The sequence below is a fragment of the Parus major genome, chromosome Z (assembly GCF_001522545.3).
Source record: "Parus major isolate Abel chromosome Z, Parus_major1.1, whole genome shotgun sequence".
Classification (NCBI taxonomy): Eukaryota; Metazoa; Chordata; class Aves; order Passeriformes; family Paridae; genus Parus; species Parus major.
Genome location: NC_031799.1, coordinates 7,313,838 through 7,325,966, shown reverse-complemented (window position 1 = coordinate 7,325,966; position 12,129 = coordinate 7,313,838). Strand labels below are relative to the sequence as shown.

The window sequence follows — 12,129 nt, the reverse complement described above, 5'->3', positions numbered from 1 at the left end:
AGTTTCAGAAGAAGGAAGCCTATTGTTAGTTCTTGGGATGAATCCTCCAGAGCTCCTGAAAGAGATAGCTTTAAGTTATGGGTAGGAAGTGGTTTAGCAGGGACTTCGTACCAAAGATTCCATCTGGCATGTTAATAAGCACATGGGTTTCATGCTGCTGCCCAGAGGAAGACACCAGCAGCTGTACCTGCTGCACACCACATCTAATGTTCTGACCAGAGCAGAACAGATTTCTCACATAAAAAGGGGGTCTGCTTGGAGGCACTGAGCTTCCAGAAGCTGCTAACAGCACTGTTAGGTGAAACTGGTATTTGAATCAAGAGCTACAGAGCCATCAGCTGGAGCCCTACAGAAGACCTGGTGCTGCATGCATCACATCTGAACCACAAAGCTAGTCCACTTGCTTTGAAGGCACAAGTGACCTTGAGACATGCTTGCTGACAATGCACTGTGTGAGCACTCCCACTCCAAAATTAGGGCTGTCACAGCACATTCATCCATCTCTGTGTCTCCTCAGTAATGCCTGTGGTAGCTCATTCAAAGCCTGCTCAGTAGCCAGAAATGCCAAGGGGAATGGAACACTGCTGTCTGACCAGCTGTGGGTTTTGCTGCCTGCCTGCACAGCCTCCCTGAGGAGCCCAGGTTGGGCTGAGCAGCAGGACAATAATTGCAGTGACACAGGGATGCATATTTGGTGCAAACACTCCAAGGAATGTCACCCAGCGTAGGCCTGGGGAACAGAAGCAAATCCCACATCACTGCCCTGACTATTGGGCTGTTTTTAGCAATGGTTAGTCTCCATCTTGCAACTGAAACTGTATTTCTCTGTGGAGCAGAGAGCAGAGCTTCTCTGGGGTCTGAGGTTATGGCTCTTGAAACGGTTCCTGTGCCCTGGTCACAGGCCAGCAGCAAGTCACACCTGAACCTGGGTCAGAAGCCTTCCTCACTTACCCAGAGAGATGAGGCATCCAGGAGGAAGACTCTTGGTATTTCTGCATGGAGCAGTCGTGCCTGGCAGCCACCAGAGCTGTAAAGTAGCGGGACATCAGCACTCTGCTCAAACCATGCAGGGAGGAGCACATGTTTAAAACCAGCAATTCCCTCCACTTCCTGGGGCCAGGGAGACTTTTCCTGTGAGTAGGGTGAGGGGAATACGAGGCTGCTGCGTAGTCCTGATACCACAAATTCGATGTGGGCACTTAAGTTTGCCCAGCATGTTCTCAGCAAGCATGCAGCAAATACTGCTCTCAGGGAGCAGCTGAGGAGTTTGGCAAGTCTATTTGGAACCAAGGAAAAGGTCAGACTGTAGGATGTGTACACAGGTCACAGGAAAATGTGATGCCCAATCAGAAACCGTGCGAGGGAGGAAAATTTTCCCTCCACGTACTCTGACATTTGGGAGATGAGTATTGGTTGAGTGCTCTTTCAGGTTTTTAAAAAGCAGCTGAGCAAAGTATGTTCAAAGGCATTTTGAGTGTCTACAGAAGCCGGACATTCCTAAGCAACACACAGGAATCATTTGCATATCCCACAATGCCATGTCCTAACCTCAGTATCTGCAGGCAGTTGTGACAAGACAGATGACTGACCAAAAATTTCTGTGAGCAGAGATGTGAGTTAAGTCAGCTGCCAGATTGGAGCCACCTGTGAATCCCATCTGATCTATTGTGAAAAAAGCAAGTCTGTCTGGCAGATCTGAGCCCCAGCATCAATTCCCAGAGCAGGAACTATTTGCTCCCTTGAGGAATGGCCAGGGACACTGAGAAACAACAAATAATCAGAACAACAACCACACGCACAATTTTCCAAGGTCTGATACAATCTTTCTTTTAAAAGGGTTATTGAGCCAATCTACATGACTATACCTTCTTAAATAAATTTTATTATGTCTGTTCTCCAAAATTTATTTTCTCTATTGAATGTGAGACTTGACCAAAATAAAAAAATAAAGCAAAAATGGCTGTGAAAATCAGCCCATCCTTGGCAATAACATGGACATGCTTGAAGTGCTGCACACCCCAAAGATACCAACAATGGATTCTGCATATGCAACAGAAACTATCAAGCTGCTGTCAGAAATGGTAACATTTTTCTCTCCCCTGTGAGGTTTATTACCTAGCTGCTGCTTTAATTCTTGTGTGAAATTGTGCTAAATGAACATTTTAAATGTCATCCCCTTCCTACTGTTTGATATTTCACTGACAACTGCTACAAAAGGTTTTCGCTTCAACTTGACGAATATGTGTTAAAGTGTCATAAAAGCAATCTAAGGGATTTAGAGAGCTTGGCCATGTACAATCGAATAAACACAGAACTAAAATGGATTCACTTTTGTATTCAGATGCAACAATGACTATTAATGCTTATTAGCAGAGGTTTGATACTTTATTTCAATAGTTGACAGAATTTAAAATAAAATTCATTTTGCTACAGAACTCTGTTAAAAATCATTTTAGGTAAACATGATCAAAATGCCTATTTGATTGACTGCAAAAGATTAAGTGAGGCTGGGAATCTGTACAAGCTCCCCTTCTCACAGGGCTTGTTGGTGTGGAGAGTTTCAGGAGCCCTGACCCACAGCCAGAATGACCCTTCCTGGCTTGGGCAGCAGCCACAGGGAGCTGTTGACTGGGCTCTGTTCTCCGGCAGATCCGGGGCAGGAGCCACGGGCCGGCTAAAAAATGCTGCTCCCACTGCCCAGCTACAGCATCAGGAGCCCTGGGCTGCCATGGGGGTGAAGGATAGCTCTGCAGTACCAGGGCCATTTCCAGGCTACTGCTGTCCAGAACCAGCAGGAGGCAGCTCAAAGATGCTCTTGTTGAAAGTACAACCACTTGAGGCTCTGCCTCTACACTTCTCACCAGCCTTCCCACTCAGGCACACAGACCCCACACAGAACCTCTCACAAAGGTACAGCAGGGGCATAAATCAGTGTGACCTGAGAGCTAAAGGAAATGCTCCAAGGTCACAAGTGACCTTGGGTGCAGCCAGTCTTCTCACCAGCCAGCAGCAAGGCAGAGCCCAGCCTTGCTCCAGCCAGCAGGACCTCCCCACACCCAACAATGAACTGTACCAGGACAGAACAGTACCAGATTAACAAATGCTGCACAACACCCTGAACATTGAACTCTGGTCACAGTGGTTCTCTTGTTACACATTTATTTGGCAATTCCTCTTCTCTAACCCCCTTAATCTTCTCACTCTTTGGTATTTTCTTCTCTGAGATGCCAATGCAGGACTACACTGCAGGACTAGTCTTCCGCCACCCATGGATTTAAATCCAGAAATGTCACTGCCAAAGAAAGAGTAGCATCACAAGGGAAGACCCAAGTGGGCATGGCTCTCTGAAACAAGACATTGCATCTTCACAGGTGCCACTTCCCATCGTCACCTCCCTGCTCTCACCTCCACAAAAGCTCCAAAAGCAGAGTAGTTATTCTATGGGGCTAAGAGCCAGACCTGGAAGGGAACTGTGAAAAAACAACACACACTAATACAATCAGAGATTATTTTATTCAGAGGTTTTGTCTAAATAGTTTCTTTGCTGGCAAAGACTTCTTGCCCTTTCAGAACTGTCTGGTAGAGAGAGGGACACACTTGGGTAGCAATTCTGAGAAAACCGAACAAGTAATACAATCAAATGCTCTCAGCAATGATGGTAAAGCAAAATTTGAATTTTGTTTTCAAGGTTTTCAAATTGATCAGGAACCCCATTTCCTCACTTCACTGTTGCATTTTTCACCTGGGAAGGAAGAAAAGCTGGACAGTACCTGCACTAACAGAAGCAGCAGCTGCTGTCCCACCAGCTGTTGAATGTCCTTACACAAGCTTTATTTCAGCTCTACCACTAGAAAATGGTCAACACTGGGGTATGTGCAAGGCAGCCTGCTCTGCTCCTCCTCATTCCACTCCATACCTCCTAATACTTGCCAGCAGATCCCTCTCTTGCATAATTTTAAAGTAAATGTATGTAATTCACACAGTTGGGCACCCCACAGAGAATTCCAGGAGCGCACACTGGGCCCAAATTAGATGTTTTGATCCCAGAAAGTTAACATAATGGAGAGAAATGCCATCATCTCCTTTGGAGCCCTTATGAGCTGAAAGTTCGTACTGAAAACCTACACTGACGCAATGAGCTGAGATGTTTTGACCTCCAGCAGCCCAATGCTCAAGCTCCAGGCTCTAATGTGAATTTAGATCCCTAGGCTGGGGTTTTGCCACAAAAAGAAAATAAGCCACAGAGAAGCACAGCACCCCACTGCAGTGTTCACATGTGCCCAAAGGAGATGGCAGCACCTGGGCAGGCAGGATCCAGCAAGTTCCTTGACTGCTGAAGCCAAAGAGTATGAGAGATGAGAGATGGGAAACATGACAGTTGTATTTCAGGGTTTTATTAGTTGCTCTTCTGCAGAATCAAAATATTTAGCAAATTAGAGATTCCTCTAGATTGCTGATATTTCATGTATTTAGAACTTGATCAATGTACAACATAATACTTTGAACTATCAAAAACAACCCCAAACCTGATTTGTAGTACTAGATGTTATCATGTAGTTCTATAGCAATGTGAAAATGGAACTAATGCAGTGAGTATATTTGTTTTAAAGAAAGTGCTTGAAAGAAACCTCCTGCATCACACTGTGTATTATTTAGATCAAAAAGATAACAATTTCTAGCAGGGCATTGTCTTAAATATCCTACAAGCCCAGGGGATTAAAAATATTGAGCCCCAGCTCTCCGCCTTCAGGTTCAAGAAACAACACAAGTTGCAGGTCTAGGTCGAGTTCACAGCTTACCTGCTTCAAGGGAATTTACCACTCAGCATTGCACACTTGTGTCTGGCAGAAGTGTTGGATGAATGGGTAAAAAACAAAATCCAAGAGGACAAAACAAGGTTCTGTCTTTATGCATAGTGACAGTTTCTGAACCAGTGTTCTACTAAGTTACAGACTAACTTTCAACCAAAAAATAAAACTCCATTGCACTAAAGGTCAAATTTAACCAGGTAATCTGGACTGTGACACAGTCAAGTAATTCAGTACAAGCAGACAAGACACCATGAAAGCAGCTTCAAAGAACCAAAGCATCCTAGTTTCAGACCCAACTTAATATTCTTCTGTCCAACTCCAGTGCAACAATGAGGGGGGCAACCACTCCATCTCTACCTATGTACAATTCCAGTCAAGGCTGGGCAGTCTCAACTTTCCGTGGCCAAGCTGGAAAAAGGAAACTCAGGAAAGGACACTTCAAAATTTAATTTAAGAATGAAAGTTGGCCCTCAGTGAAAAGAGAAATGCTGGAGTGATGCACGCAGGCAGACTTGCTCAGTCACTCTCCCTTGTATGCGAAAAGCTGGACTCCTTCCCACTGAGAGCAAGTCACACTGGATGCGAAGGTGGCAGGGCTGGTCCTGCTCCGTTGCACACAAAGAATCCAGGAATGTGTCTTCAGCTGGCTCCTGCACGGGCCATTAGATCTTCCAAAGCATTGTGTCGGTCGTTGTTGTGTAATAATAAGACCTCCTTAATGTCTTTTAGTTCAAAGCCCATTTCTTTAAATTGACTCATTAATTGGAGAAGTTCTGTGATCTGAAAGACAGACAGTCTGTTATTTGCAAGAGTAAAGTAGATGGATCAGTGCTTGGTGGAGGTTTAGCACAGAGCCTGTCTTCAGCAGCTGGGCATGCCATAATTGTGGATTCCTCCTCCCCAACCACAACCTATTCCAGCTTTGTTGGGACAAAGTTTGCTCACACTAGAGCTACCAGAGCTCTAGGCACAGCAGCCCACAGAAACCTTCAGTTCCCTCTATTTGCCATCCTTCAGTTTTAAACCCTATTCAATCAGGGCACCAAAGCTCTGTCTGCAGGGGTGTCTCTCACAGAAGGATATTCATCAGTCTGGCTCAACATGGGATTCCAAAAATTCTGATTAATGGCACCCAGCTGCCCCATCCAGCAGCTCCTGCTGCATCTGATTTTTTTTAAAGTTACTTGGACTTTGGGAACAGTGCAGTGGCCTTTGCTATCAAGTGGCTTCTCAGATCTAGGGCAAACTTGGGGGATTATGCACTGTGTACATACGGTATTTCCAACATAAATTGAATCCTCCCTGAGCTTTGAAAAATAAAATGGCAAGAAGTGAGTCAGCTAATCACTTTTTTGAACTCTCTGCCATTTATAGTGCATCTGCTCCACTCCAGGGGAAAGAAAAATCCCAAACAAGCAAGGAGGTTGAAATGGGCAATCAGGAGATTAGCCATTTCCAATTCTGGGGTTGAGCCAATAGCAAATGGGTTTCTCAAACTCAGTTACTTTCCATCCTCGCACTGCTACTGCTGTTTACAAGATTATCACTTGTCCAAGAAAAGCAGGAAAGCATATCTATGTTTGAGGGGGTTGGGTTGCACCTCTGAAGATTTCATGTAATAACCTGTCACACAATTGGCTGGCAGACTTTAAGAAAATCCTGTCATCTGCCCTTACTACCCACTCCTGCTTTTCCTTTGGTGCTGGTAAAGCAGCCAGACAATGAACTAGACCCCAAAAACATGCATTTTCTAGCTTCTTCCAGAGCAAGCCCTAACTCAGTTTGCTGGGCAGCCAGGCAGATGCACTTGTACAAAGGAGAAAATTCATGGCCAGGGCAGGCTGGCAAGGTTTGAAAGACAATTTTTGCTGCTGCTGAAGTTAACTGTATCTGTACCAAACACCTACCCCACAAGAGAATTCCAGGCATTCAGAACAACATGACTACAATAAGCAGGGTCTTAAAAAAATCCTGTTCCCATAAAAATAGATGCAAATGAGACTAACAAAATGACACGAATTCTAACGCCTTAACAATTTTTAGCTTTATCAACACAAAGACGTCCTTTGGCAGTCAGTTTTGGAAACAAGGCACCATTACCATGAAAGTCAGAATTACATCAGCCAGAGGAACTGCTGCTGGAATTCCCTGTTGTGGCACATTTTTCTATTCCTGCACACACTGCACCCTCACCTTCTCCTCTGAACACTGGTGCATTTCCAAAGCTGCTTCAACAAGAAGTGGATCAAAGCCCTTCTCACAAAGCTGTCCATGTGCAAACAGGTAATCCAAAACCTGTGGGGAATGAAGAAAACAAACTGGGTTTGCAGAGAGGCACTTGCAGCAGGGAGCTGAATGTCACCCTGGTACATGCAGAGGGGCTGAGCATGATTCTACTCAGGGCTTCACCAGGGACAGAAGTCCTTCCTAGCAGAGTTGAGACACTCCTTACACAAGAGCTTGTGCAGAGAAAGCAGACAAACCCTTCTGTCCTGCTGTGCTCTCCTGCATTCTAGTCAAAGCAGCCTCGGAAGTGTATCTTTAGCCCTCTGACTGCAGAGCAGAAGTTTCATTGTGCTTTTTATACTACAAGTTTTAAAAACGAAACTGTAGGTCCAGCAGTCAGGACATGTCTGCTTTTAGCTTCCTCTCAGACAGCCACAAGAGCTGATGCAATCTGAGAGCAGTCAGCCTTTGATGATCAGCTCAGCATACTGGCAAGTGAGCTGCAAAACCCCAACTCACACACTCAGAAACTGCTGCCAAATTTCTTACCCATCCTCAGCTTTAAGGGGAAGGGTCAGGTAGCCAATGTTAGGTATATGAAAGAACAGAGCAGCATTTAAAACCACCCTCCTAAGGGACCTTTTTTTCTATTTGACACCACAGTTCACTCCAGTGCACAGCTAAGTCACTCTCTGTAGGTAGGGAGAGGGCCAGCAGATCAGTCCCACAGGAGGATCAGTCCCTGGGACATGCTCTGTGCAGCACACAGCCTGCTGAGGTCTGGCACGGGAGCTTGGGCCAGGTTCTCCCACTTTGAAGTGTTTGTTCGAAGCAGATGCAAGAGCCATGCTCTGCCCAGCAGTGCTTTGTGCCCAGTGACCTGTTTGAGCAGGTGTAAGAGGCAGTGCTCAAGCAAGAAGCAGCAGCACCAGGGCACACACAGGTCGGTCAGTGCAGCCTTGCAGGAGCCTTTCAGAGCTGTCTTAGGCCTGCAGGGGCCAATCTCTCTACAAGGGGGGGTGTGTCAGCATTGTAAACCCTCATGCTCAGAAAAAGGGAGGTCAGCTGGATTTCTGTCATGTGGCTCTAAACATGGCACAAAGCCATGGTAAGCTTCCTTTGGATGTGTTTGTGGCTTCAGGAGAGACCTAGAATCTCTCCCCCCAGTTTCACATGGAGCAAAGGGCCCATCCCAAACTCAGCATGGCTCCAACACAGCACCCACAGGTATGGCTGACTCTTGCAGCCCCTCACCAGAAATAAGCACAAGCTTTAGGTTGTAACCCCCTAACTTCCCCTAACTCTAACATATTAAGAGTTACAGTATTTCCCCCACCCATTTTGCAAACCCAAAACAGCTTCCCAGCAGAACCAGCATCCAATAAAACATTTCTTTGCACTGCACGAGCTCTTACCTGGTCTATGTTCTGTCCCTTCTTCTTCATGGCTTTCAGGACATTCTCAGGTGAGTAGCCCATGTTGACCACGGTCTCCACACAGTGCCTCTCACTGGGGGAGAGGCCCTGCTGCAGCTCAGCTGCAAGACCACCTGGCCACTTCGTGCAGCTACTATTATTGGGCACTTTAGACACTGCAAAGTTTTGGTGTGTTACCTAAGGGGGAAAACCCAGAAGTGATGGTCATCTCTTGCATCCTGTCATCCTGTTTCTGCCTAGAGCCAGAACCATGATACCCCATGTAATTCATCCAAAACGTTTTTTAGAGTGCCCTTGGGAAGTTATATACTGTGAGGATGAAACCAAGTAGCCTGATTCCCAGCACACTCTTAACCCTAAAAGCAATAATCAAGAACCCAGATTCTTCACAATGAACGCTCTTCTACTGGTGTGACCAAAGCCTTTGAACACCCAAGCCCTGCAACCATGAAGGCTGGGATACAGCCAAACCTTGCATCTCAAAGGAAGTACAGATTGCTTCCTTCATCTCAGGTTTACTCATCACCTATGGTTTTATGTACTCAAAGGAACACCACTTGTCAAGATTACCACAAACATGATCCAATGCAAGCAAGCACACAGGTGTATTTGGAAACTTACCACAGGGATTTCTGTTTCCTGGTAGTCTGGGTGTACCTGCTGGACAACACACAAAAAAAAAAACAAGTATAAACATCATGCACCAATCAGCAGATTTTGCCACAGCTGGGTGAGGATGGTTTTATAAAAGATTCTACCACAGGATGGGAGACTTTAGGGTCTGATCAGGCTTCCACGTATGAGATGCTGACCTTACCCATTGCCTGCAGCTATAGAATCACCATCATCACAAAGATCATTCCTCTTCTCAGCACTCTACAAATGAATTATACTCCAAAAGGGATGTGTGTACCCCCACAATAATTATAAGATTGTTTGTTCTGTCACTGTAACATCTGCATGTTCACACAGCCCCAGTTCAGGTCCTGACCAAGACTACACTGCCTAACAGTGTTCATTTTGAAGTCCTTGCCTAAAGACTTCTCTGGACTTTTTGACTGTGTGAAGGGGAAAGACAAAAATACACCTCTTTTCTATTGCCAAAGCACTGAACTCCATGCACTACATAGGAACAACGTGCCACAGTGGCTCAAAAGAGCATGTGAGTTTTCTACCCAGCACTTGTCCCACTCCCAGCACACCAGCAAGGCAAAGTTATGTTCCCTGCTGTGCACCTGTTCTGCTTGTGCAGAACTACCCCACCACTTTGTACACCCTTGCCCAAGTCAGCAGTGCAAAGTCAGGCCTTGGCCCCACCAAAGCTGCATGTTTTAGTTCAATACATTTAGAACTCTTGCATTTTAAAGAGTTACAACAGACTGCAAGAAATCACCGTGGACCAAGAACCGCAGTTTTTAGCACTTCATAATACTTATCGTGCCAGCACAGATTGCTTGAAAGCTTCAAGCACAACTCCACATCCTTCAGAAAGGCCTTCTTAATGCCTAAACTGAACAACAGAAAATCCACTATAGAAAACCGATTCTGAAAAGATCTATTAGGATTTCAATAAATTCCATTTATTTGCAAAAAGATCCAAAGCCACCACCAAGGAGGTTTTGTTCTGCATTCCTAAACATCTAGGGTAAGAATTTCTCTTCTAGAAGACCAACCCTGAGACATCATATTCATTATGATGCACTAGGGTACCCAAGAACCTCTTCTCATGGCGTGTTCTTCACACACATCCTCTCTCTAGACACTTTTTCAAGGGCAAAAAGCACTGGAATAGAAGATACATTTAAATAGGGAAAATAGCCCTGAAATCAGCTAGTGGGTTATGAAACTGAAGGATGATGATTTGTCATTAAATGATGCTTTGTTATTGACACTGCAGCCAAAAAAATCAAAACTGTTTCTGACACCAGAGATTCAGCAGTCTAGGAAAGCCAACTCCTCTTACTCAGTCTACTTAATTTTAGCCTGTTGTCTTCATTAATCATTTCTACGTCTGCTAAAGCTGTGAAAATCAATGCACTGAGATTCAAGAAAAAATAAAAGTAAGGAGCGGGGACTACCACAGAACTTATGAAGCCTCAGAGAAATCACAGACTTATTTCTATCCAAAGATTCCTAGATCTAATTCAGTGGTAAAGCAAAAACTACCATAACTGCAAATTCGAAGTAAAAAATTCTAATCTTGTGAGAAAAAAAATAACTATGGAATACATTGGGATACAGGTCTTTTTCTCCCAGCCATAGAGATGACTGATTTTTTTCTACTCTGAGGATTTTTGTTACATTTACTTAAATTCTTTTGTTGCATTTACTTAAATTTCTTGCATATCAGCCATCATTTTCCAGTGGAACTATACTGCGGAAACATAAAACAAGTATAATCTGAAGTCTTGGAATTTAAGCACAAAGAACTAAGTTCCATCAGCATAATTATTTCTTGGTTCACTCCTTCCAAACCATAAATAGTTTCAAATTAATTAATTAATTTTATTGCTTCTCCTAGTAAGCCTACTTTTTTTCCACTTTGTATCCTCCCCTACAGCACTGTCAAGAATATACTTTCCCTCTTGGTCTTCAAAAAAAAATTAACTCAGCAGAGAGATATTAATAATTTGAGTGTAAATTTAGGCATCTTAATGCCTAAATTATGACTAGTGGTAAGTGATCTTTTGTCCCCAGAGATGCTATGTGTTCTGTAACTGAGGTCATACAGGCCCCTCTCACACCTGTGACCTGCAGCAGTGAGCAGGTGCTCAGCACACTGCTGCTCTTGCCAAAGTTAACAGTATTGAATTTGTTCCAGTAATCAACAAACAGCTGTTCTGCTGTGCTCTGTCAGACACACTATTTCCTAGAATATTGTACTTCACAATTATGAGTGCATTTACCTAACCCTGAAAAAAGCTGAGGAAACAAAAGGGGAGATGCAGTATCACTTGTTTCAGAGCCCATGGTGTCACACAAAAACCTACAGTATGCCACTAAAAACACAGAATCACTGAAAAATTGATTATATTGGACAGAGAAAAAACCCAGATTATTTTAGAACAAGCTAAAGGATTTTACACAGCTTTCACTAGGCTTCATGAGTAATGGTGTCCAGATCTGCAGGTCTTCGTAAAAAAACCCCACAAGCTTACTGTAATGTCTGGTTTTATTCACAAAGAGACAAAAACAACACCTGATGTGAAGTTACTGCTGTCAAAATACTTTTAGAACTTGCAACAAGATTGAGGAAATGAAGAGTGAATCTCCCATCTCAGAGCTGTATGGTGACCAACTGTAATACTAAAAATACAAGATGATCTTCAAGGCTGGTTTTGGTCTCCACCAAGCAAGGACTCCATCCTCCTTTACAAGAAGGAGTGAATAACAAGATTTCACATCACTATAAATTTTTTTCTTCCTGTTAATGATTAGGTTTTTAAAGGATCCCAGGAAGAAAATTGAAACTAAAAAAAAAAAATAGGCTTACTTCACTGCAGGTTAATTGCAAACACTTTTTTCTTCCCTGAATGACACAGCACATCTGTGTGTTTTAACTTATCATTACTTATATTCCTTGAGAAGCCTGCATTTCTCCTTATTTCCAGCAAATAAACAAGCAAACCAAGGAAGAAAATCAGAAGATATTTGAT

At 43.9% G+C, this 12,129-nt stretch overlaps 1 protein-coding gene across 9 annotated transcripts in view; it reads right to left on the bottom strand.

The window, feature by feature from the left end:
• Positions 1-3,494: 3,494 nt before the first annotated feature.
• Positions 3,495-12,129, bottom strand: part of UBAP1 (ubiquitin associated protein 1) — a 32,372-nt gene continuing 23,737 nt past the window's right edge. For 5 of the 9 annotated variants that reach the window (XM_015653245.2, XM_015653247.2, XM_015653248.3 and 2 more), the window contains 4 exons: positions 9,095-9,133; positions 8,453-8,650; positions 7,005-7,106; positions 3,495-5,591 (listed from right to left, as the gene is read on the bottom strand). In XM_015653245.2, coding sequence (XP_015508731.1) covers positions 5,451-5,591; positions 7,005-7,106; positions 8,453-8,650; positions 9,095-9,133 — 480 coding nt within the window. In that variant the 3' untranslated portion in view covers positions 3,495-5,450. Of the gene's footprint in view, positions 5,608-6,911; positions 7,107-8,452; positions 8,651-9,094; positions 9,134-12,129 lie in introns of all 9 variants that reach the window. The other 4 variants (XM_033511421.1, XM_033511422.1, XR_004495605.1 and 1 more) reach the window with 4 other exon arrangements.